This window comes from Orycteropus afer, unplaced genomic scaffold (assembly GCF_000298275.1).
Source record: "Orycteropus afer afer isolate SDZICR_OR568_19922 unplaced genomic scaffold, OryAfe1.0 scaffold00065, whole genome shotgun sequence".
Classification (NCBI taxonomy): Eukaryota; Metazoa; Chordata; class Mammalia; order Tubulidentata; family Orycteropodidae; genus Orycteropus; species Orycteropus afer.
Genome location: NW_006921652.1, coordinates 9,107,784 through 9,135,464, shown reverse-complemented (window position 1 = coordinate 9,135,464; position 27,681 = coordinate 9,107,784). Strand labels below are relative to the sequence as shown.

Sequence of the window (27,681 nt, the reverse complement as noted above, 5' to 3'; positions counted from 1 at the left end):
AATGAAATAATGAATGTAAAAGCATCATGAAAAGCATAAAGTGCTCTAAAAATAGCTGTATTACTCGTTGGAAGGATGAATGTTTGACCATTAAGTGGCTTTAGTTGCTTATTTTAAATTATTAATTTTTATTATGATTTGATGTATAAGGTTGGCAGATGATATTTGTACATATTTATTTGTATGTGCTGTAAGAATGTCCATATATTAAATGGAACTAACAGTGAGTAAAGTTATGATAACTTCTTAACCATAGTCAGTCACCCAGATGGAGCAAGTTGTTGGACCTGTGGGCGTGGTTGCAGGGGACATCAAGGTCAATTGGCATAACATACTACATGAAAACATTGTTCTACATCCTACTCTAATGAGTACCGACTGGGGTCTTAAAAGCTTGCAGGAGGCCATCTAGATGCAATAATTGGTCTCTCCTCGTCCAGAGCAAAGAATGAAGAAAACCAAAGACTCATGGAAACAATTAGTCCAAGGGTCTAGTGGACAAAGTGAACCTCAGCCTATATGACCAGGAGACCAGAACCAGATGGTGCCTGGCTACCACTGTCAACCACTGAGAAAGGGATCAATGCAGGAGATCCTGGATAGAGTGAGAGAACAATGTGCAACAAAACTAAAATCATAAAAAGACCAGACTTACTGGTCTGATAGAACCTGGTGAAACTCGCAAGACCATGACACCTAGTTTACTTTCAGGCCTGGAATTGAACTCACTCCTGTGGCTTACAGCCAAACAATAGACAGGCGTATAGGGTGAATGCTTGCATGAGGCTGATACACTCCTTAGAACAGTCAATCATGGGAGAACAGAAGGGAAGTATTTGCACAGGGAGATAGCTCATGGGGCAGGCAGAACGATGAGGTGACTACAGGGAGAAAGTGGGAAGAGAGATGTTATATTGTGGGGATTGCAGTCAGTGTCATGAAACAAAATGTGTATGAACTGCTATGGAATATGAATTTGCTCTGTAAACTTTCATCCAAATCACAATAATAATGTAAAAAAATTTTTTAAATTGTGATTTGGGTGAAAGTTTACAGAGTGGCTCTAGTTGTTCTTCATAATCTACTGCCCTACCTTCTTGCAATTGGAAGTACAAAACAAATGACCATTTCTATAACAGTATCTGTCAAATATTTATCTTGTGAAATCATTAGATTCCTCTTCTGATTTCTAAAAAGAATCATCCCACCTCTGAATAAATTTACAATATTTTTTTTCTTGTTTTACCTATGGTCAGCCAAGATCTCCCCTTAGGACTGTGGAACCTTGGCTTGGAGCTCTGCCATTGGCTGGTCCAGAAGGAGGAGGCAGAATGTCTGCATTGTTACACCACAAAGTTCAAACTTCAGAAGACTTTGGATTAAGCAGTATCATTTACTCTGCAAAAGATTATGTCTTCACCTGTCCTCTCTGATGACCACAAACTAATGAAGTACCTTTTAGGTCGTATGAATTCAGGCTGCACTGTTTTCTAGATGCCCTGGTGGTTGGTTCAGGTAGGACTGGGCTGGATTTTGTGGGGAACAGTGGAAGAGAAAAAAATCATCTTTCCCATTTTCCAGTTCCTGTTGCAATTCAGCATCTGTGCATGTAAAGTGTTAGAAGAGTCATCCCTGGAGAAATGCTTTGTTAAATTAACATTTTAAAGGAATAACCCAGATGCAAAAAGCCATTTTCTCCACTTTTATTTTGTTTGAGGGTTTATATTGATGTTCTGTTTGAAGGTACAGTTTGAAAATTGCAGGGAGCATCTTTACATTTCACCTCCTGTACTAAATATCATAAATGATTTTAACTTTTTGTTTGTGAATTAGCTCATGCTAATGGGCTTGTTTTCTTTTTCTAGGGCCTGTGAAATATGGAACCAAACTCTCTGAGGACTAAAGTCCCAGCTTTCTTATCCGACTTGGGGAAGGCCACATTGAGAGGAATCAGAAAGTGTCCTCGGTGTGGCACATACAATGGAACTCGGGGACTGAGCTGTAAGAACAAGACCTGTGGAACCATTTTCCGCTATGGAGCACGGAAGCAGCCTAGTGTTGAAGCTGTCAAAATCATCACAGGCTCTGACCTGCAGATCTACTCAGTGCGGCAAAGGGACCGGGGCCCAGATTACCGATGCTTTGTGGAGCTAGGTGTTTCAGAGACAACCATCCAGACGGTGGATGGGACAATCATCACTCAGCTGAGCTCTGGACGATGTTATGTCCCCTCATGTCTGAAAGCTGCTACCCAAGGCGTTGTGGAAAACCAGTGTCAGCACATCAAGCTGGCAATAAACTGCCAGACGGAGGCCACCCCTCTGACCCTGAAGAGTTCTGTCCTGAACGCAATGCAGGCCTCCCCAGAAACCAAACAAACCATCTGGCAATTGGCCACGGAACCCACAGGTCCACTGGTACAAAGGATTACTAAAAACATTTTGGTGGTGAAATGCAAGGCAAACCAGAAGCACAGTTTGGGATATTTACATGCATCTTTTGTGCAGAAAATTAGTGCCAAAAGCTTGCCTGAGCGCCGCTTCTTCTGCTCCTGCCAGACTTTGAAATCGCACAAGTCAAATGCCTCCAAGGATGAGGCAGCCCAGAGATGCATTCATTTCTTTGCTTGCATCTGTGCCTTTGCCAGTGATGAGACGTTGGCTCAGGAATTCTCAGACTTCCTCAATTTTGATTCCAGTGGTAGGTAGTATGGTTGACACAATGACTCTTTTTTAAAAAATGATAATGGAAGTATTCTACTGATGGCATTTAGAGATTGTCCTGGCAATTTTCAGAAGCAATTGCTAGATAATTCAAATGAAAAGCATTCTTTCTTTTAATCCCAGCCAGCACACTGCATAAAGTTTGGTTGGTTGGTTGGTTGAAATTAATGATCAAAAGACTGGCGTTTTCATTGAGACAGTCTAGCAAAGTTAGCTTTGCTTTGAATTCTTAACTCTTCCACAGATATCCTATGTTAGTAAAAACAAAGAAGAAACCAAAATCTGTCTTACTTTGTATGTCCTGATTATTTTTTGTCTTTGAAGATATAGAAAACTAGTACCTTGCTCTCTCTTTTGAGCAGAGTACTTGCTCTTTCTTTTGAGCAAGGTACTAATTTTCTGTATCTTCAGAGATAAGAAATCTTTAAAAGTTTCTATATCAAGTCTTTTGTTGTTGACATATTTTTATCTTCAAGGTGTTTTTTTCCATTTATTTCTTAATGATCTTTAGTTGGCAGCAGCTCCCAACTGTTTAATGTTACATTTCTCTTTTGAGCCTCCTGTCAAATTAATGGTCTGTGAACAAAAACATATGTTTTGGGAAGTTCTTAAAAGCAACATATTTGAATGCAGGCAGTCAGTCCATAATTTGTCTTGGGTATTTGGATTGTGATAAACTAAGTTTTTTTTAAGTAAGAATCTACATTTACTCTTGGATAGTATTAGGAATTCAGAAATCTGTTATTTTTTAGGTCTTAAAGAAATTATTGTGCCCCAGTTAGGTGGCCATTCAGAATCAACAGTATCAGCTTGTGAGTCTACTGCTTCAAAACCAAAGAAGAGGAAAAAGGATGAAATCTCTGGTGAGAGGTTATGTCTTTGGGTCTTGTGGTACTGTCTTTAGACCTTGTTTTACTGTGTTATATGTGTTTCACCAAGTCTAGCAACAATTACAAGAAATAACTCTTATGCTTTTTTTCCTGAAGTTTTTCCCTTTAGGTGATTCTTTGTCAAGTCAAGCTAAGAGGTGGTTCTATTAGCCAAAAATAGGATCCCCCCAAACTTCACTTTCATTATCGTGTATGTCTGTTCATCCCTTAAACATTCAGACTATTCTTGTACCTTACTCTGTCTTAGGGCAGTATTCTGAAGTTTTTGTCTGTAGGATTTAAAAAGAAATGTGTGACAGTGGTTAATTATGTTTTCCACACAGATTTAGGAGTATAATTTTCAGCATGTGGTACCATATTTATAGATGTAGTTTTTTAGAAATACAAGTACTTAATACCAATGTCAATTAAGAACACATGGGAATTGACATTGAAATGCTGAGGCACACTAGTAAATAAGAGTCAAAAGACCTAGACTCTAAACAAAATGAAACTATTACTTAATCCATACATGTAGGGGAAAAAAATGTTTAAACTCACTAGTGAACAAAGAAATGCAAACATTTTAGAAATACTGAATTAAAGCAATATACTTTTTGCTACCAAGTTAGCAAAGATTTTTAAGATGATACCATAGGCAAAGGTCAAAGCAGGGCTCTCTGGAATTCCTAGCATAGTGAAAGTTGTTATAACTATTTGTAAAAGTGGTTTGTAGTGTCTGTTCCACTACTGATAGTCAAGTCGATTTCAATTCATGGCATATGTCATAGTGGAATGTCATAGTGTATGTCATAGTGGAACTGTGCTCTGCATGGTTTTAAATGGTTGATCTCCCAGAAGTAGCTCACCAGGACCTTCTTCTAAAGTGTCACTGGGTTGATTCAAACCTCCAACCATTCAGTTAGCATCCAGGCACGTTAATTGTTTGTTCCACTTAGGAACTCTGCAGTACCTGCTGTGAGCCTTAAAACTGTTCCTATGCATAGGGAGTATTGCCAGAGACAGATCAGGTGGTCACGCACAGGAGTTTTGGTGCCGCAGAGTTGAAAAAAGAATTTTGAGAAGCGAAGTGACGTGCTTATTTCTGTGTTTTAGAAAAATAATTTGGACAGAGCAGATAATTTAGAGCAGAGGTGGTTGTTAAATGCTTCCTTGTTGATTTTTCCTAGGAAAACTTGAAATTCTGAACCACACCAAACTGAACAAAACAAATAAACAAACTTACTATCTTCTGACTCAGTAGTTCTTCTAATTTTGAGGAAATAATCTTTAAACAGAAAAAACATTTTGTCCAGAGCTGTTCATTTTATAGTTTTATGAAATATTGATAAATTAGAAACATCAAAGTGTCAACTACTGGAGAGTAGTTAAATGAACCACATTAAAAGCCATTTGATAAAATGTCAGGCAGCCATTCATAATGATTAGAACAAATTTGGGAAAGTGTTTAGATCACTAGAGTAGCCAGATTAAATACAGAATGTTCAGTTAAATTTGAATTTTAGATAAATAAAGAATACTTTTTTAGTACACACATACTTTGGAGATATTGCAGGTTCTGTTCCAGACCACTGCACTAAAGCAGATATCGCATTAAAAGCAAGCCACATGAATTTTGTGGTTTCCCAGTGCATCTAAAAGTTATGTTTGTATTATATTGTAGTCTATTAAGTGTGCAATAGCATTATGAAAAAGCTTGAAATATTGTGAGAATTACCAAAATGTGACACACAGACACACAGTGAGCACATGCTGTTGGGAAAAATGGTGCTAGAAGACTTGCTTGACACAGAATTTCCACATACTTTCAATTTTAAAAAAGTACAGTGTCTCCAAAGTGCAGTAAAGCAAAGTGTTAAACGAGGTTTGCTTGTATTAAGTGTCTCCTATGCAATTCATAGGAGCTCTGGTGGCGTAGTGCCCAAGGCATTGACTGCTAACCAGAAGGCTGGCAGTTCAAACCCACCAGCCACTCCTCGGAAGGAAGATTGGGCCATCTACTTCCGTGATACCACCTTGGAAACCCAAGGAGAGGTCTCTTTGAGTCGGATCCAACTCAACGGCAGTGAGTTTGGTCTTTTTTATGCAATTTATGGAACACATACTGAAAAATTAGTTTGTTTATCTGAATTTTTTTTTAATTTGAATTTTTTTGGTAAATCTGGCAAAATTTAGTAAAATCACAGCTATTTAAAATCACAAAACCAGCCAAACAAACTATTCACAGAAAAGGAAATGGAAGACTGCTCACAGAAAATAGTGATTGTCTGAGATGTGGGAACAATGGATGAACATTTTGTTGCTTTTACTTCTGTTTTTTTCCCCCTAATTTCCTACAAAGAATACGAGAAACTTAAAATTTTATGTGTATAAGTTAATGCTAATTACTTTTAGAAACTGTGAAGCTAACCTAGAAGTTAGCAAAGACTCTACATGTTTTAGCCTTTTCAGAAATTAATATCTAATCAATTTATATTATGCAGAATGTTATTAAATGCTGTAATGATTTGTGGTTTAGGTACACAGACAAACAATTCACTGTTGCCTCAAGATGCAGTGAGCAGTAATCTGAGGAAAAGTGGCCTGAAAAAGCCTGTAGTTGCTTCTTCATTAAAAAGGCAGGGTAAGTATCCCTTTCCTGGTATAGGCCAAAGAGATGCAAGCTCAACCTGTGCTTGTACGTACAGCAAAACCAACCATTGCCTGGTCCTGCACCATCCTCACAATCCTTGCTATGTTTGAGCCCATTGTTATAGCCACTGTATCAGTCCATCTCATTGAGGGTCTTCCTCTTTTTCACTGACCCTCTATATTACCAAGCATGATGTGCTTCTCCTGGGACTGGTCTCTCCTGATCACATGTCCAAAGTACATGAGATGAAGTCTTATCATCCTAGCTTCTAAGGTGCATTCTGGTTGTACTTCCTCTAAGACAGAGTTGTTCATTGCTCTGGAAGTCCATGGTATATTCAGTATTCTTCAGCAACACAGTAATTTAAATTGTCCAGCTTTCGCGTGCATTGTTGGGAAACAAAAAACAAAACTGGAGAATACTAGAAAAATGTTTACCTGCGTTTTATTGACTATGCAAAGGCATTTAACTGTGTGAATTTTGTAATAAATTATGGATAACATTACAAAGAATGAGAATTCCAAAATACTTCATTGTGCTTATATGAAACCTGTACATAGACCCAGAGGCAGTCATTTGAACAGGACAAGGGCATGTTGCATGTTTTAAAATCAGAAAAGGTGTGTGTTAGAGTTGTATCCTTTCACCATACTTAGTCAATCGGTTTGCTAAGCAGATAATCCAAGAAGATAGACTATGTGAAGAAGAACACGGCATGAAGATTAAAGGAAATCTAGTCAATAATCTGTGATATGCAGATGACACAGCCTTCAGTATGAATTACACCTCAACATAAAGAACAAAAATCCTCACAACTGGACTAATGAGCAGCATCATGATAAATGGAGAAAAGATTGAAGTTGTCTAGAATTTCATTTAACTTGGATTCACAATTACTGACCATGGAAGCAGCAGTTAAGAAATCAAAGGACATATTGCACTGGGCAAATCTGCTGCAAAGACCTCTTTAAACTGTAAAGAGCAAAGATGTCACTTTGAGGACTAAGATGTGCCTGATCTAAGCAATACTATTTTTAGTCCCCCCATATGTATACAAAAAGTCATCCTAAAGAAGCCAAAATCAGTTATAATCAAGTGAAAGGTTGTATGTTGTTCCCCCAAGGGTGTTTAAGATAAACACTAGCAAGCATTGAGATTGAGGTCTTTCCTGTCTCATTGGTCTCAAATCATGCTCAAGAGTAAATTATGCATTACAGCATTATTCCTAACAGCCAAAATGTGAAAATAACCCAAGTGTCCATCAGCAAAATGTGTATATATACAATGGAATATTGTACATATAATAGCCAATAGAGAGAAATGAAGTCCTGATAGATGCCACAGCATACATGAGCTTTGAAAACATTATGCTGAGTGAAATTGTTGTTTTTAGATGCTGTTGAGTCAGCTCTGAATCATAGCGACCCTGTGTACAATAGAACAAAACACTGCCGAGTTCTGCGCCATCCTTAGTCAGACACGAAAGGATGAATATTGTATGATCTCATTTATATGAAATATCTATAACAGACAAATATGTAGAGACAGATTAGTGATTACCAGGAGGCTAGAGGGGATGGAGAATTAGGAGTTATTGCTTAATAGGTACAGAGTTTCCATTTGGGGGTGATGAAAAAGTTTTGGAAACAAATTGTGAATATGATTAAAGCCACTGGATTGTATGCTTGAACATGCTTAAGATGGCAGATTTTATGTTGTGTGTATTTTACCACAGTTAAAAGCAAACAAACAAACAAAAATTGTATCTTTTAAGTAACATGCAACAAAAATTACTGACATGTTTTGGTAGCAGGTATTTTGCAGGATGCTTTCCTCTTGTTGCTTATTACCCACGTGCAGTTAGTGTGGAGACTCAAAGTTAAAGGAAAGTATTTTATAGTTTTGCAGTGATAAATATTTATTCAAACCAAAAAAAGTCAAATGCCTTAGGCTCTACACCACCAGAGAAAGACTATTCTCCCAGGTCAGTAAAGTTTGAAAACATACCTAAAAGCAATGACATGGCTATAATTCTGAATTTATGATGCTGAATGGCAATTTAAGGATAACTTATATATTTATAAGGTGCTCTGGTGGTATAGTGGTTAAGGCATTTGGCTGCTAACCAAAAAGGTTGGTGGTTCGAACCCATCAGCTGCTGTATGATGGAAGAAAGAGGAGGCAGTCTATTTCTGTAAAGACTTACAGCCTTGAAAACCCAGTGGGGGTTGCTATGAGTTAGAATAAACTCGATAGCAGTGACATTGGTTTTGGTTTGTGTATTTATATCACTCTTCTACTCAAAATAATTAATCCTGTATATTTGAGGATCCATGTAACGCTTCTTCTTATGCATTGTATAAAAATAGTTCAGTTTTTGTACTGTTTGTTGAATATTTGCTATGATATGGCTAGCCATATAATACGGCTGGTGATTTGAAAAACAGACATCACATTCTGGTTTTGAAGACAAGAGCAATATATAATGAGTGAATAATATAAGACCAAATCTTAGTTGCCTAATTAATTAAGACTTAAACATTCCAGGAATAAATACTTTTGGAAGATCAATAAGTAAACAGATCAATAGCATCAGGTAGAAGATTTTTAACAAGTTTTCATCACTTTTTTTCCTTTGGCACAAGGAAATAAAAGCTTTAAATTTTTCAATCAAAATTATTACTATATACATTTACCTGTGGTCAATTTTAATTTCAAATGAATAATTATTGCTCTATAAACAGGGATGTACTTCAGATATGTGAAGATATTTTAGGAGGAGAAATTAAATAGAATGGTAGGACTGTGAAAGGTTCTAGAATTTGGAGATTGTCCAGACTCATGCTGTCATTTTAGAGAAGAGGAAGTAGAGACATTGACCCTGGTCACCCACTGTAGTGGGGGTCCTGGGTCCCACAGCACCTGACTCCAGCCTGAACTCTGACCCCCTTAAATCATAAATGTAATACTTCTTATTATATTTTCCAGTTATTTACTGCCAGACTGTGAAAATTGTATTCTTTTACTTTCATTTAAAAGTGAATTTTCATTCATTTTGTATTTCGGAAAACAAGCCTTTAGATTTTAAGTATAAAGGTATCATAGCAATTTATAATGAATGCATCACTCAGTCTTAACTATTTGTGTCCAGCCTTGATAGGGAACAAATAGCTTCATTATTGAGAAGGTTTGGGGCATATAGATAAATGTTCATCAAGAACAAGACCAACTTACAGATTTCTAAAACAGCTATTATGCAGGACCATTCTTAAATCTGCAGTGTAGTGTTGAAAGGATGCTAATTTTCTGTGGTTAATAATCTTTAACTAATTATTCTCTCAGAACTTATGATTTCTTTTTTGTTTTATGAATAGATTCTAAAAGAAAAAATTCCTAAAATCTTCCATGTCACTTATATATATCTAATTTCTTTAAATTGAAGATTCCTGTTCTTTTTTATTTTTTTTCTGTCCAAGTTCATTAACTTTTTCAAACTTCAGTTGACTATGAGAAAAGATAAAAGTTACTGAAGAGGTCTTTGCTTTGTTTTTTTTCTTTCCCTAGCTTGCAGCCAGCTGTTAGATGAGGCACAAGTGACCTTGTCCTTCCAAGACTGGCTGGCTAGTGTCACAGAGCGCATTCATCAAACCATGCACTATCAGTTTGATGGTAAGTTATCTGTTGTCCAACTGGGCTGTTGCTGAAAGTAGGAGAAACTAAAGTAAATGTACTGTGGTTCTACTGTGTTTTAAAAGGAAAAGTAATTGGACTGCAGTCCAGAATGCATTGGAGTATAAGAAAGGATAAATCTGATATTTTCAACAACAATAACAAAAACGCAAATTAAATTATTTAACAAAAAAAGAAAAGCGAAATCTAGTTAATGTGTACGCCCAGCAAAATGAATTTAGAGATGGAAGAGAAAAAACACAGCTAATAAGTAAAGGTAGATACCAGATACCTCTGATGTTGAGGGGGTGTGTCTGTGTCTGTGTGTGTCTCTCTGGTGAGGGAGATACCAAAGCCTTAGAAGATCATTCTAACCCTCAAATTGAAGTTAGGGGGAGAAAGTTTAGGGGAAAATATGAGACTAAAATAGTTGCATGACATAATATACACGCTAAGGAAGTTTAGAGAACACAGGCTGGATTTAGGTATGATTCGGGAACCTCAGAGATTTCAGAGGTGGACTGTTTAGCCAGTCCTCACCTGTCCCCTTAAAAGAATCCTTGCTGGATGGTTTTCCAGGCTTTGTCCAGTGATGAGGAGCTCACTGATTTTTGAGGCAGCTCATAACATTATTGAACAGTAAGAGTTGTGAGGACAGTCTTTCTCATCCTAGGGGAAATGTTTCTTTATAATATTTCCTGCTGATTCTAGTTCTGTGCTGTGGAACCACATAGTATGTTCCTGTTTCCAAATAACAGTCCCTGCCCCTGCACTCGCACAGCCCCATTGCCTGCCTGACAGGTCTTCTCTTACTCAAGTGACGGACCCAGGTTCTTCAAACTCTTCTCATGGCATATTTACAGACCTCGTATCATCTTGATGTCCTTTGCTGAATATATTCTAGTTTATGAATATCACTAAACAAAACAAAACACTGATCTGAATAGTAGCCTAACAGCAGGCACTCACTGGGAGGAGAGGAAATTTGAATGATTAAAATAATTAAGCCTTTATGGTGGCCAGAGGGACAAAAATGGAGGGCCTTGAAATATAGGCTTAGACACTTGAATTTTTAATTCAAAATAAGGAGGATTTTAGAAATTACTTTTTAGAAAAGCAATAAGCTAAGTAAGGTTCTAAAGAGAATCTATAATTCTTCCTTTTAAAATATTATTTATTTATTATTGGAAATAATGTGATAAATACAGAAAGTAGAACACTGGTAAGAATGCAGCCACACTCTGTGGTCCTCCACCATCCCACTCCTATACTGTCCTACTGAGTAACCCCTCTCACCATCTCCTTCACTGCCACCTTTGTCCAAGCCACCATCAACTCTCTCTTGGACTGCTAGTCTGTGTTATTTATATGTGATTGGAGATTAATTCTTAAACCTAAGTTCTAGCATCAAGTCAGCTGAGTTCTGGTTAGTTAGCACTTCTTTTAGAACTGTAACAATCCTTGTATATAGCCCTTAATCTAATTTCAGGATGAAAGATTTTAAAATTCCTTTGGGTGGTGACTTCTCTGAAGTGCCCAAGTATTAATATTTTAGTGGCTCAAAAGCAGTGACAGTTTGTCATTGACATTCTGCATTGAATGAAGTGGGTAAAATCAGTTGAAAGGATGTAGTGTTTCTGTGGAATTCTAGAAATTTTTCATTTTTATTTTTCTGAGCTTGACCCTTGTTTCAAAAAGGCTTCTGCCTTTTGTCTTTAGAAATCTTTCTTTGAGAGATGGTCTTTAAATTGTATCCAGGCTTATAGAAATTAAGTGTTTATTCACCTGGTTCTGGATGTTTTCCCGCTGTGGGGGCTGGCCCCTTGGGTAGAGTGGTTTAAGGAAATTCTGAACTCATTTTCTCCTTCCCCTGAACTCTCTCTCTCTGCCCACATGGCTTGTTGACTTATTGTTAACCTGGTATCTTGCAAGTCTTTAAGAGATTTCTTAAGTATTTCCAAACATTTTGCCTGCCTTGACATCATACTCAGAGAGAGAGGCTGATGCTTATTGGCATAAATAATGTCCCAACTCTGTGGTCCTGACCATTGGTGTGAGCGTATGTGGTTGCCTTGCTTAGAAATGAAGGCAATAGCAACTGCTGGGGTTAGTGAGCAGGAGTGAATCAGGTGAAGGCAGCTTAATGTCTTCTCCGCACTTCTATGTCATTGTTCTTAAGTGGTCTCATTTCACATACCCTATAAGAGGAAAATTCTGTGCTATGGTGATATTTAAGGAGATCTGGTGGTGTGGTGTAGTGGGGAAGGCATTTGACTACTAACTAGAAGGTCAACTGATCTGTAGGATGAAGATGAGGCAATCTACTTCTATGAAGATTTACAGCCTTGGAAACCCTATGGAGGTCACTATGAATCAAAATTGACTTGATGGCAATAGTATGGTGATATTTACAGAATTGGATGTTTGAAAAGTTATCCTTGGTGGATCTGCTGTTTTTTTGTTTTTAAATAATTTCAAGGCATCAAGAGTAGGGCTGTTCTATACAGTTATGAGACCAGAAGAACTAGATGGTACCCAGCTACCACTGTCATCCACTTGGAAGGGGATCTATGTAGAAGATCCTTGATAGAGAGGGAGAACAATGTGGAACAAAACTCAAAATCATTTGGAGAAAAAAAAAAGGTGGGCACCAGGTTTGCTGGTCCGAAAGAGCCTGGTGGAACCACTGAGACTATGGCCCCTAGCTGCCCTTCAGGTCTGGAATTGAATCCACACCTGTGGTTTCCAGCCAAACAAAATACAGGCATATGAGTTGAACATTTACCTCAAGTAGATACACTCCTTGGAGAGAACAATCATGGGAGAAAGAAGGGCTGCTTATGCACAGGGAGACAGCTCAGGGGGCAGGAGTATATAGAGGGATGGACACTGGGAAGAGGTAATTATGGGGAGGACATGGGAGGAGAGCTGTTGCATCGTGGTAAACTGTGGTCAATGTCATGAGACAAAGTATATGTGAACTGCTGTATGGAAAGTGAATTTGCTCTGTAAATCTTCACCCAAATCACAATAAAAATAAATAAATAAATAAATTTCAAGAGTAGGGCTGTTAACAAAGGTTAATGCCTTCTTTTTCCTCTGTCTACAACGCAATGCACTGCCATCAAGTCAGATCTGGCTCATAGTGACCTCCTTGGGTTTCCGAGGTGATATCACTATAGAAATAGATTGCCTAACCTTCCTTCCAAGGAGTGGCTGGTGGGTTTGAACTGCCAGGCTTCCAGTTAGTAGTCAAATGCCACCAGAGCTCCTTTCTAAAGACGCTCTGTCTAAAGAAGCCTCAATGGTACTAATACTTTTTCATTATTTCTGCCCCTCCATTCCACCTCTCCCTACACATCCCAAAACCTGCTGAGTTTCTTTCAGTGAGTTTCTTCTTATTTTCTATAGGCAAACCAGAGCCATTGGTGTTCCACATTCCTCAATCTTTTTTTGATGCCCTGCAACAGAGAATCTCTATAGGAAGTGCGAAAAAACGGCTCCCTAACTCCACCACAGGTACGGGGTTTTTCCTCGGGAATACCAATAGATGTCCTGGCATTTGAATTTTCAGGGTTAGGACCTGCAGTCACATGACTAGAACATGAAGCCTTAGCTACACCACTCTTAGAATAATGCCCGTACTCTTGAAAGGCCCTGCTTATTCCAGTAAGAGTTAATGGAGAAATTCAGAAAGTACAAACTTGGGAAATGTTGAACAATGAAGTACAGTGATGGAAAAGATACCCACCAAGAAGTTTGATATTTTCTAGAAATAAACCCATTTCCACAAAAGCATCACATTCCTCCATAGTTATTTGTACTGGGCTGGCTTCTTGAAGCTTTGTGATACTATGTGTCAAAAAATAAAACTTTTCTGTCATGATTCCCAATATTTCATGAAGAAGGAGTATTTTAGGGTAAGTTAGGCTTGAAACACTTTATAATTACATTACTCTGATACTTATTTCTTGGTTTTCTATAGCATCTTTCTACTGGAGATCTCAAAATGCTGATTATTAGGTAGTTGGGAATTAAGAGAAAAAGAGAAATGATTGCTCGGTGACAAATAGCCCTAAAACTGGAAACAAATGTTATTTCTTTAGTAAATTGTTCTTTGATGTTATAGTAGTGACTTCTTGAGGTTTAAACCTGTTTTTGAATAGTGCAAGCTGTAAATCACTTTTGAGTCAGTGTTGGGTCTTTTTTCCAGCTTAAACTTTAGACCTAATACATTGAGTTCACCCATCTCTTAACTATTTTTGCAGACCCTTCAGTGAAACCCCTTTATTATCCTGCACACTAGGTAGTGGATCAGCAACTATATTTCAAAAACCCACTGCCATCCACTATATTCCAACTCATTGCTACCTTTTTAGGTCTGAGTAGAACTGCCCTCATGAGATTTCCAAGACTATAAATCTTTACAGAAGCAGACTACCTCATCTTTTTCCCACAGAGTGGCTAGTGGATTTGAATTGCTGACCTTTTGTTTAGCAACTGAATATTTTAACCACTACACCACCAGAGGTCCCAGCAACAATGTTAGCAGGCTTAAACTCCATTTACTTGTTTTGAAGGCTCTGATTTGACTTCCGACGTATCTAATATTAAGGAGCTCGGGTGGTGCAGTGGTTAAGGCATGTGGCTGCTAACCAAAGGTTTGGTGGTTCAAACTCACCAGCCACTCTGTGGGAAAAAGATGAGGCAGTCTGTTTCCATAAAGATTTACAACCTTGGAAATCCTATGTGGCAGTTCTATAGGGTCACTATGAGTCAGAATCCTGTCCTATAGAGTCACTATGGGTCAGAAGCGACTCAGTGGTAGTGGCTTTATATCTAAAGTTGTAAGCAGCTGCTTTGTAATGGGGTCCTATGATAGAACTTTACCACATAAGTTTCTAAGGTAACAAAAGTAAGTAACACCTCAAAGAAGCATCAGACAAGGACTTTATATAGCAAAATCCACTATTGGATTTGTCACATTTCAGCCAAACCCTGTTATATATTTACCCCCAGAATTTCTTTTTCAAAGTGCTAAGATGCTATAAAGAAAGATGAGACCTACGCTGAACTCTCTAGAAATTAGGGAACAAATAGAGTGAAAGAAAATGTTATTTTTTTGCTAGTCTAATTTTATCCCCTTTTTACACTGCAGCTTTTGTTCGAAAAGATGCCTTGCCACTGGGAACCTTTTCCAAGTATACCTGGCATATTACTAACATCCTACAAGTTAAACAAATCTTAGATACCCCCGAGGTAAGAGTTTATTTCCACAATAGTAAAAGGGTGAGAAGGAACTCTGGTGGTAGTGTGGTAAGGCATTTGGCTGCTAACCAAAAGGTCAGCAGTTTGAACCTACCAGTTGTTCCACAGGAGAAAGATGAGACAGTGTGCTTCTGTAAAGATGAGACAATCTACTTCCATAAAGATTTACTGCCTTGGAAACACAGTGGGGGTCACTATGAGTCAGAATCAATTCAATGGCAGTGAGGTTTTTTTTTTTTTTAGTCACTATGATGAACCCTAGATCTGGCTGAGCAGCAGCTAAAAGGTGTATAAATGATTTGAGATGATCTGCTATTTGTGAAGTCAGTGTGTCCAGCACAGTCAAACCCTCCTCTCCAAACTGTATTTTTTTTCTTGTTTGTTCACTTTTCTTTGCACTGGATGAGGAAAGACCAATATTTCATCCTAGATGTCTGAATACAAGCTTTTAAGACCACCAAAGCAGGATGTGGAACAATGTTTTTGTGTACTATGTTGTGCTAATTGAGCTTGGTGTCCCCCGTGACCATGGTCCCGAGCCCACAGGCCCAGCAACTCACTCCCTCGAGAGTGAAAACTTTCTTGTTGACAGAGTAGACTTGAAAATACAAAGGGAGTTTTTAATGAATTTGAGTGCACTTAAAAAAGAAAGAATAAGTAAAAACGTATTGCCACCCAAGAATTTGTCTACTTTGAAAGTTTCTCTTCTCTTACCTTGCTTGGTATTGTCTTGGTGTCCAGATGCCCTTGGAAATCACCCGGAGCTTTATTCAGAACCGAGATGGGTCTTATGAGCTGTTTAAGTGCCCTAAAGTAGAAGTTGAGAGCATAGCAGAAACCTACGGCCGGATAGAAAAGCAACCAGTATTGCGGCCCTTGGAACTAAAAACATTTCTCAAAGTTGGTAAGTTTAATCGGTTTTCAGTAGCACATCTTCCTTTGAAAGTCAACTGTGTGCATTACAGTGTCCTAGGCTTGGGATCTTGACCTAAACAAAGATGACACATTAATTTGTCTTGTAAACACTATGTGAGTCAGGCTATCTGGGATAAAGTGTTTTGTTTAATTTGAGCCAGCACTTTAAAAATAAAATTATAGAAGTTATACATGTTCAATATATAGAAATCAAAGAGCATAAAGGAGAAAAAATAAAAACAAACTATAGTCTCACCCCTCATAGACAGCATCCCTGTTAAGATTTTGTTGTATGACCTTCCAGACTCTCTTCTATGCATGAAAAGAGTTTCTAAAACATGGGATCATACCTCAACTGCTTTTCCACATAATAGTGTATCATGAACAGCTTGCCATGTCTGTCTTCATTGTTATTTTTTAATAGCTGCATAAAATTCATTCATATGGATACACCACACTTTAATCAATCCCCTAGTTAGGTTGTTTCCAGTTTTTTGCTATTATAAACAATACTGTCATTAAGTTCCTTTTATTTATTTATTTATTTTATTGTGCTTTGAGGGGAAGCTCTGGTAGCGTAGTGCCTAAGGCACTTGACTGCTAACCAGAAGACTGGTGGTTCAAACCCACCAGCCACTCCTCAGAAGGAAGATTGGTCAATCTACTTCCGTAGTGATACTGCCTCAGAAACCCAAGGAGGGGTTGCTATGAGTCAGATCTGACTCAACGGCAGTGTGTTTGGTTTTTGGTTTGTTGTGGTTTGAGGGAAAGTGTAGATTAGTTTTCCATTCAACAATTTATATGCATTTTGCTTCATAACATTAGTTGCAATTCCTTAAATGTAATAGCACTCTTCCTGCTTCCTCTTGGTTCCCTGCTTGTCCTTCTTTCCTGCCCCTTCCTGCCTTCTGAGCTTTGTTTTTGGGCAAATGCTGCCCTTTTGGTCTTGAATGGTTGATTATTCTGAGGAGTACATTCTTCATAAATGTTACTGTTTACTTTATAGGCCTGTCTATTTTTGGCTACACAGTGATCTCGGGGGTGAGTTCAGCTCCAGGTTTGAAAAGTGTCTAAGGGCCACAGTTTTGGGGGTTCTATCAGTCTATATCAGGAGCTCTGGTAGTGTAGTGCCTAAGGCACTTGACTGCTAACCAGAAGGCTGGTGGTTCAAACCCACTGGCTGCTCCTCAGAAGGAAGATTGGGCAATCTGCTTCCATAGTGATACTGCCTTGGAAACCCACAGAGGGGTCGTGTGAGTCGGGTCCGACTAGATGGCACATAACAACAACAACAACCAGTCTATCAGACCAGTAAGTCTGGGATTTTTCATGATTTTCAATTTTGTTTCATATTTTTCTCCCATTCTGTTCAGGACCTCTGTGGTCTCGATCAGAGCAGTCAATAGTGTTAGCTGGGCACAATCTAGTTCTTCTGGTCTCAGGGTAATGGAAGTTGTGGTTCTCATGGTCCATTAGTCCTTTGGACTAATTGTTTCCTTGAGTCTTTGATTTTCTTCACTCTTTTTTCTTTGGATGGGAGAGACTGATAGTTGCATCTTAAATGACATTTTGCTTGGTTTTAAGACCCCAGTTGCTACTCAACAGTAGGCTATAGAACATTGTCTTTGGGAACTGTGTTATACCAGTGGACTTAGCTGTTCCTCAGCTCCCAAGTCCAGTGACTCATTCCCACAAGATGTTTGGTTATGACTAAGAAGTTTCCATAACTTTGCCCCCAGTTGTTCTGCTATATACATGGATATATTTATAGCACATACAAATACCTCTGTACAAATGTACTCTGCCATACTTATACATGATCATGAGTGTAGTCTTGTTTGCTTACCCATACCTTTTTAGCTTTCATGTCTGTCTATGTATACACTCATACATTATTTATTATTGATATTGTAGGATTGTGTGTAATAGTATTTATCTTTGTTGTCTGTAACTCTTGTGCCCCTCTCAGTGTCTTTCTTTGCCTTACTGATACTGTGCTGATCTCACTCTTATTGTATACTGTCTTTCCTTTTATCCAAATTAATGTGTGTCTGTTATCTAGTTAGTGATTTTCCCTTTTCTTCTTGTCCATCCCTGGTAACCATCAAACAGTTTCTTTCTGTGTATAAACCTTTCTTTAATTTTTTTATAATAGTGGTCCATACAATATTTGTTCTTTTGTAATTGACTTATTTCATTCATCATAATGTCCTCCAAGTTCATCTGTGTTATGAAGTGTTTAATGAATTCTTTTATTCTTAATGTTGCATAGTATTCCATTGTGTGTATGTGCCATAGTTTGTTTATCCACTTATCTGTTGAAGGGCACTTAGATTGTTTCCATCTTTTTGCTATTATGAATAATGCTGTGATGAACATGGATGTGCTTATATCTATTAGTGTTCCAGCTGTACTTCTCTAGGATATATGCCTAGTAGTGGGATTGCTGGATCAAATGGTATTTCTATTATTCACTTTTTAAGGAAGCGCCATACCATTTTCCACAGTGGTTGTGTCATTGTACATTTCCACCAGCAGTGTATGAGAATTTCAATCATTCTACACCCTCACCAACATTTGTTGTTTTTTGTCTTATTGAACTTTGCTACTACTGCTGGGGTGATATGATATTTTATTATTATTTCAATTTGCATCTCTCTAATGGCTAATCTTAGAAGGCTGGTGGTTCAGACCCACCAGCCACTCCTCAGGAAGGAAGATTGGGCAATCTACTTCTGTAATGATACCACCTCAGAAACCCAAGGAGAGGTCACTATGAGTCAGATCCAACTTGATGACAGTGAGTTTGAGGTTTTTTTTTAATGGCTAATCTACCACTTGTCTGTCAGTTTATCATACTGTGGTGGCTTGTATGTTGCTGTGAGGCTGGAGACTATGCCACCAGTATTTCAAATACCAGCAGGGTCACCCATGGTTTCAGTGGAGCTTCTAGACTAAGACAGACTAGGAAGAAGGAAGGAGCCATCCACCTCTCAAAGAATTAGCCAGTGAATACCTCACTAATAATAGTGAAACACTGTCCGATATATTACTGGAAAACTTGGTGAATAGCCTTGAAACATTGATACAGTGCCAGAAGATGTGCCGCTCAGGTTGGAAGGCACTCAGAATATAACTGGGGAACAGCTGCCACCTCATAGTAGAGCTGACCTTAATGACATGGATGGAGTAAAGCTCTTGGGACCTCCGTTTGCTTATGCAGCGTAACTCAAAATGGGAAGGAACAGCTGCAAACATCCATTAATAATCAAAACATGAAATGTATGAAGTATGAATCTATGAAAATTGGAAGTTGTCAAAAATGAAATGGAACACATAAAGATCCATGTCTTAGGTGTTGTTGTTGTTACGTGCCATCAAGTCAGACCCGACTCATAGCGACCCCTCCTTGGGTTTCCGAGGTGGTATCACTATGGAAGTAAATTGCCCAGCCTTCCTTTCAACGAGTGCCTGGTGGGTTTGAACCACCAGCCTTCTGGTTATCAGTCACGTGCCTTAGGCACTACGCTACCAGAGCTCTCATCCTAGGCATTAGGGAGCTGAAATGGACTGGTATTGGCCATTTTGAATCAGACAGTCATATGATCTACTATGCCAGGAATGACAAATTGAAGCAGAATGGCATTGCATTCATCATCACAAAGAATGTTTCATGATGTATCCTGAAGTGCAGTGCTCTCAGAGATAGGATAATACCCATATGGATACAAGGAAGACCAGTTAATACTACTGTTATTCAAATTTGTGCACTAACCACTAAAGCCAAAGATGAAGAAATGGAAGATTTTTACCAACTTCTGCAGTCTGAAGTTGACCAAACATACAATCAAGATGTATTAATTATTGTTAGTGACCAGAATGTGAAAGTTGGAAACAAAGAAGAATCATCAGTAGTTGGAAAATTGATGATAGAAATGATTCCAGAGATCACATGATAGAATTTTTCAAGACCAATGACTTATTCAGTGCAAATACCTTTTTTCAACAACATAAATGGTGGCTATATACTTGGAGCTCACCAGATGGGATACACAGGAATCAGATCTACTACATCTGTGGAAAGAGGTGGTGGAGAAGCTCAGTATCTTCAGCCAAAATAAGGCTAGGAGCTGACTGTGGAACAGACTGTCAATTGTGCATATGCAAGTTCAAGTTGAAACTGAAGAAAATTAAAACAAGTCCATGAGAGTCACAATATAACCTTAATTATATCCCACCTGAATTTAGAGACCATATGAATAGATTTGACATATTGAAGAAATGACAATGTAAAAGAGCTGAACAGAAGATTTCATGTCTACATGTCACCACAATAGGACAAACCGACAGACAAGTTTGTCCTGCTGTTGGAGACCTCTCGGTTCCCCCCCACCTGGGTCCCTGTGGCTGACTGTTCCTCTGTCTGGCTTCCTGTCTTTTAATCCCCTTTCTCCTGCTCTTCTGGCCTGCTTCTTTGGGCATCCCTGAACACCAGTGACCGAAAATCAGATGAGTTGTGGGACATCAAGAACATCATCCATGAAGAAAAGTGAAAGGTCATTAAAAAGACAGGAAAGGAAGAAAAGACCAAATTCGATATTAGAAGAGACCCTGAAACTTGGTTCTGAACATAGAATAAAGCAGATGGAAGAAATGACAAGGTAAAAGAGCTGAACAGAAGATTTCAAAAAGCAGCTCAAGAAGACAAAGTCAGTTATTATAATGAAATGTGCAAAGACCTGGAGTTAGAAAACCAAAAAGGAAGAACACGCTCAGCATTTCTCAAGCTGAAAGAACTGAAGAAAAAATTCAAGGCTTGAGTTGTAATATTGAAGGATTCTGTAGACAAAATATTGAATGATGCAGGAAGCATCAAAAGAAGATGGAAGGATAACACAGAGTCACTGTACCAAAAAGAATTGGTTGATGTTCAACTATTTCAGGAGGTGGCATATGATCAAGAACCAATAGTACTGAAAAAGAAAGTCAAAGCTTCACTGAAGAAATTAGTGAAAAACAGGGCTCTGGGAATTGACAGAACACCCAATGAGGGATCTCAGACTGAGGTGAGCCTGACACAAGCCACGGTATTTTCAATCACCTCATATGCGTTTGAGAGCTGGACAGTGAATAAGGAAGACCGAAGAAGAGTTGATGCTTTTCAGTTGTGGTGTTGGTGAAGGATGCTGAAAGTACCATGGACTGCTAAAAGAACTAACAGATCTGTCCTGGAAGAAGTACATCTGACATCAGCAATGACGTCTGTCACCTGAATTAGCAGTGATATCCCTTATTCCACATCCTCTCCTGAATCCAGCTTGCATTTCTGGAAGTTCTCTGTCAGTATACTGCTGCAATCATTTTTGAATTATTTTCAGTAAGATTTTACTTGTGTGTGATATTGATGATATTGTTTGATAATTTCCACATTCTGTGGGATCACCTTTCTTTGGAATGGGTACAAATATGGATCTCTTCCAGTCAGTTGGCCAGGTAGCTGTCTTCCCAATCTCTTGGCATAGCCGAGTGAGTACCTCCAGCATGGCATCCATTTGTTGAAACCTCTCAATGGATAGTCTGTCAATTCCTAACACCTTGTTTTTTGCCACTTCCCTCAGTGCAGCTTTGACTTCTTCCTTCAGTACCATTGGTTCTCGATCATATGCCACCTCCTGAAATGGATGTACATTGACCAATTCTTTTTGGTACAGTGACTCTGTGTATTCCTTCCATCTTCTTTTGATGGCTTCTGACAGCAATATACTGACAGGGAACTTCCAGAAATGCAAGCTGGAGTCAGAAGAGCATGTGGAATGAGGGATATCATTGCCGATGTCAGATGGATCTTGGCTGAAAGCAAAGAATACCAGAAAGATGTTTATTTGTGTTTTATTGACTATGCAAAAGCATTCAACTGTGTGGATCATAACACATTGTGGGTAACATTGAGAAGAATGGGAATTCCAGAGTATTTAATTGTGCTCATGAGGAACTTGTCCACAGACCAGGAGTCTGTCATTCGAACAGAAAAAGGGGATACTGCATAGTTTAAAATCAGGAAGGGTGTGCATTAGGGTTGTATCCTTTCACCATACTTATTCAATCTGTAGGCTGAGCAGATAATCTGAGAAGCTGGTCTATATGAAGAAGAACACAACATCAGGATTGGAGGAAGACTCATTAACAATGTGTGATATGCAGATGACACAACCTTGCTTGATGAAAGTGAAGAAAACTTGAAGCAGTTACTAATGAAGATTAAGGACTATAGTCTGCAGTATGGCTCACACCTCAACATAATGAAAACAAAATTCCTCACAACTGGCCCAGTAAGCAGCATCACAATAAATGGAGGCAAGATTGAAGTTGTCAAAGATTTCATTTTTCCTTGGATCCACAATCAACACCCACAGAAGCATGAATCAAGAAATTAGATATAGTATTGCACTGGGCAGATCTGCTGCAAAAGACCTCTTTAGAATGTTGAAGAGCAAAGATGTCATTTTGAAGACTAAGGTGCACCTAACCCAAGCCATGGTATTTTTTCTTTTTTCTCATGATTATGGGGTTTATTAGGGAAGTAACAGGCTACAATTAGGTTCAAGAATTCTCTCAGGATACAGTTCTTCAGTCAGGACAGTCTCCTCTCTGCTATGCCATGTCCTTAGGCATGCCTCTGGCCCTTGGCCTCTTGGCCTGGCCTCTGCCCTGCTCGGATAAGTGTTACAAAGCTCTTTTAGCTCTGCAGATAAGTAGAAGTACACCTGTGTGCACCCCACGCTGCCAGCAAGCCTCCTGCCCAAGGGCACTCAGCTTTCTCACTCCATGGGCCAGTAAGATCACCGCTTTGTCTCTTGTCTCTTGGTTCCACTGCTGCTGTCTCTATGCCAGGACATCTCTGTTGGGTCATCTCTGCTGGGGCATCTCTGCCAGGGCGTCTCTGCCAAGTAGGCCCAATGCAGGGATCTCAGGTCCAAGGACACACTCCATTCCAACTCCAGGTCTTCTCTCTTGATGGCAGTGAGATACCCCCAAGCCATGGTATTTTCAAGTGCCTCATATGCATGTGAAAGCTGGACAATGAATAAAGAAGATGGAAGAAGAGTTAATGCTTCTGAGTTGTGGTGTTGGCAAAGAATACTGAAAATACCGTGGACTGCCAGAACTAACAAATCTGTCCTGGAAGAAGTGCAGCTGGAATGCTCTTTTAGGGCAAGAATGGCCGGACTTCATCTTACCTACTTTGGTCATGTTGCCAGAAGGGACCATTCCCTGAAGAAGAATATCATGCTCAGTAAAGTGGAGGGTCAGCAAAAAAGCAGAAGGCCCTCAACGAGATGGATTGACACAGTGGCTGCAACGATGGGCTCAAGTATAGCAAGGATTGTGAGGATGACACATGACTGGGCACTGTTTCCTTCTGTTGTATATATGGTCACTATGAGTTGGAGTCGACTCAATGCCACCTAAAAACAATAAGAAGAATGGCTAATGATCACAAGAATTTCTTCATATATCTGTTGGCCTCCTGAATGTCTTCTTTGGTGAAGTGTCTGTTCATGTCTTCTGCCCATTTTTTTAATTAGGTTGTTTGTCTTTTTATTATTGAGGTGATAACTTCCTTTCATATCCTGAATTATTTTCTAATTTATTTAGGAAGTTTTCCTGTTTAGGATATTCTTTGTGATGTTGTTGTTGTTGTTATGTGCCATCAAGTTGGACCCAACTCACAGTGCCCTTTCCTTGGGTTTCCGAGGCGGTACCACTACGGAAGTAGATTGCCCAACCGGAATTACAGGCTCAAAGGATATGTACATTTCTAAGGCTTTTGCTTTTTTTGCCATTCTGCTCTCCAGAAAGATTGTAATAATTTATATAATTGACTTCTGCCAGCTGTGTATAAAAGAAAGCATTACTCTTTTGTTTTATTTTTAATCTTTGCTGAGTTGATCAGCAAAAAAACATTATTATCTCACTGTTTTAATTTGCATTTCCTTCAAGATTAGTGAGGGTAAACTATTCCATATGTTAATTAGTATTTGATGAATTGCTTTTAATTGAAGTATTTGTGTAATAATTTAATAGGAACGGTTACAACTATAACAAGCAGCACTTAATGAGCACTTCCTTGTGCCAGGCACTGTTTTAAATGCTTTATATATATTAATTCATTTAATCCCAACAACCCAGTAAGAGGGAGATTCTGTGATTTCATTTGTAGATGAAAACGAGGTATAGTTGGGTACAGTCTCATACCCAGGGTCACATGGCTAGTAAGTGGTGAAGCTGGGCTTCATGCCCAGACAATTTCAGACCTCAGAGCCTTCATTCTTAACTATCTCATCCTCATCTGTCTTTCCACTGCCTACACTGTAAGCTCTTCCAAGGCAGTGAACTATGCCACACTTGTTCATCACTGAACTCCAAGATAGCATAATTCTTGTCTATACTAGCTCCTCAGTAAAGACTTTTTTGAATCAATGAATGAATGCCAACCATGATTTTTATTCCTCTGCTTTGTGTTCCGTCTAATAGCCTTCCTTCATTTCTCTACCTTGTGTGTTACTAGCAGAAGAAATTTAGAATTTATTATTATTTTGTCAAATTATTTAAAAAAACCTAAAACCTGTTTTGATTGATTAAATGTTTGCCAAACTTACAGATTAATGTGAGGACACTTACAATGTTCATTTTCCTATCCAAGAGTATGACAGTGTCACTCTCCTTTTATTCAAGTCTTTCAAATAAATACCTCACTCCCAAAAAACCAAACCCACTGCTGTCTAGTCAGATCCAACTCATAGTGACCCATCCTTGGGTTTCTGAGGTGGTATCACTATGGAAGTAGCTTGTCCAACCTTCCTTCTGAGGAGTGGCTGGTGGGTTTGAACTGTCAGCCTTCTGGTTAGCAGTCACATGCCTTAGGCACTACACCACCAGAGCTCCCAAATATCTCACTAGAGTTTTGTAACTTCTTCATCCAGGTTCTGTACATTTCTTATGAATATATTCTTGTTGTTGTTATGTGCCATCGAGTTGGACCCGACTCATAGCAACCCCTCCTTGGGATTCCGAGGCAGTATCACTATGGAAGTAGATTGCCCCATCATCTTTCCTAGGAGTGGCTGGTGGATTTGAACCGCCAGCCTTCTGGTTAGCAGTCAAGTGCTTTAGGCACTACACTACCAGAACTCCTATGAATATATTCTTAGATATGTGTTTTTTGCTCATGTCGTGAATGGATTGTTTATCATGTTTCTGACCTGTTACTCTCAGTGTGGGAGCTCTAGTGGCGTAGTGCCTAAGGGATCTGACTGCTAACAAGAAGGCTGATGGTTCAAACCTACCAGCCACTCCTTGGAAGGAAGGTTGGGCAATAATGTATGTAGTGTTTTAGAATATAGTTTTCTCTTTCTTTAGGATTATATTCTATGAATTTGCATTTTTAAATACCCCCAAAATAAAAACACTTATTGAAGTTTATTTTACCTGAGATTTCCCAAACTTACTTGACCAGTGAGCATTTTTTAGGAGACTCCCCTGTAGCATTTTATAGATTTTTATCAGGGAAAATCTTCTCTCTTGTTTTCCTATTGGTTATTATTTTACTGATTTCAGATAATTTAAAAAAATTATCATAAGAACATGTATCCTTGTTACTGTTAGGTGCTATCAAGTCAGCTCTGACTCATAACATTCTTATGCTTGGTATGGGCCATCTAGCCAGGGTCTTTGTGACTCCTACCAGATGACTGGGTGGGACATTGCAAGTGTGCAGTGCCGTGGCCCACCATGGGGCTTGGATAGCTTGTAATATGGTAAATAAGTTGCATTTGCATTATTATTGTGGGGTTGTTGTTGTTGTTATTATGCACCTTTGAGTCAGACTGACTCATAGCAACCCCTCTTTGGGTTTCCAAGGCAGTATCACTACAGAAGTAGATTGCCCAACCTTCCTTCCGAGGAGTGGAGTGGCTGGTGGGTTTGAACCGCCAGCCTCTGGTTAGCAGTCAAGTGCCTTAGGCACTGTAAGACCATGCAAACAAGGTGTTTGGAACCCTAATGTGGGGATTGGTCGGTTTTCCCATTTCACTAGGCTTAAAATGAGCCATCCCAGAAGCAGAAAGGGGGGACTCTCACTACCCTTAAGAAAGAAGAGCCAGGAATGGAGGCATCCTTTGGATCTAAGATGCCTGCGCTGAACCTCCTTGACCCAAGAGACAGAGAGAAGATGAAGGAATAGGCAGACAAGTGACACAGATGCTCTTCAACAAAGAAAAGAAAAACCAGTTGACAGAGATACAGAAGATAATCCTAGAGCCCTGAGCTTTGAAAGGAACTATACAGAAATGGATTAGGCACCAAGTAGTGGAAAAACCTGAATGAAAACAGTGAGTACAGAGATGGTCAGAGCTGTGGACTGTCAGCTACTTTGATGGGACCAACAGCCTGAATATTTCCAAGTGGTGCTGGGACCTGAGAATTGACCTAAGGGTCAGCCCTGGTCACAAGGGCTGCAGGGATGACTGTGCTGGTGGCCTACGACTAGGAAGGGAAACAGCTAGGGGGGAGACAACCTGACTTTCCACTGTCTGGAGGGTGCAGCCATTTAGATTGTTAACACGTGACAGCCATTTTGGATATTTAAAGTCGTTGAGGGCACAGCCATTTTGAATGTTTACAGGCAGTGGCCATTTTGGATATTTAAAGTGACCGAGGGTGCAGTCATTTTGAATCTTTGTAAGTGGCAACTATTTTGGATTTTAAAGTGACAGCATTCTCATTTGGATTCCAAGGACCTAAGAATAGCCTCCGTTTGCCGAGACTGGCAGGGACATACAAGAGGCTGACAACAGGAAAGGAGACAGGAGGTGAGTATATAAGTGCTGTCAACTAGTGAATAAGAGGAGCACAGCACAGTACCCTGCTTGCATAGATAACATACAAACAAAACAAAGAAAATGAAAATTGTGGGCAAGTCACTCCAACATACCATCACCAATTAAATATAAACACAAAAATGTCACAATGCCTCAGAGACAACAGAGCATTACAGTCCACACAAAGAAGCAAGATAAAGCAGGAAAAACAAGGGACCAGGATACAGACCCAGAACACATCCCTGAGGAAGACACAGCATTGGAACTCTGTGATAAGGAATTCAAAAGAATTATATTTAGGTATCTTCAAAGGGCTGAGAGACAGATCAAGGAAAACAAAGACAAAAGCCTAGAAGAATTTTGGAAGAAAATACAAGAACAAAATGACAAAATAAATGAAAAATTAGAAATGATTCAAAATCTACAGATAGAAATCCGAAAGATTAATACTAAATTGTCAAAAATAGATAACACAGGTTCCAGCAAGATGGCGGACTAGGCAGAAAGACTGCACAGACCCTCTTCAACAAAGAAAAGATAAATCAATTAACACAGACACAGAAGATAATCTTGGACCCCCGAGTCTTGAAGGGAAGGATACAGAAGTGGACTAAACCTCAACTAGCAGAAGAATTTGCATGAAAATACCAAAAAAGGAGACATATGGAGCTGCGGTCTGGCAACAATCCTGAGTGACCCTGACG

General features: G+C 39.1%; 1 protein-coding gene across 1 annotated transcript in view; it reads left to right on the top strand.

Annotated features, from left to right (window-relative positions):
- Positions 1-1,877: 1,877 nt before the first annotated feature.
- CUNH2orf42 (chromosome unknown C2orf42 homolog) overlaps positions 1,878-27,681 on the top strand; it is a 45,726-nt gene continuing 19,922 nt past the window's right edge. The window contains exons 1-7 of the mRNA XM_007940101.2: positions 1,878-2,700; positions 3,476-3,586; positions 6,132-6,236; positions 9,810-9,914; positions 13,326-13,433; positions 15,073-15,173; positions 15,924-16,086. Coding sequence (XP_007938292.1) covers positions 1,878-2,700; positions 3,476-3,586; positions 6,132-6,236; positions 9,810-9,914; positions 13,326-13,433; positions 15,073-15,173; positions 15,924-16,086 — 1,516 coding nt within the window. The remainder of the gene's footprint in view (positions 2,701-3,475; positions 3,587-6,131; positions 6,237-9,809; positions 9,915-13,325; positions 13,434-15,072; positions 15,174-15,923; positions 16,087-27,681) is intronic.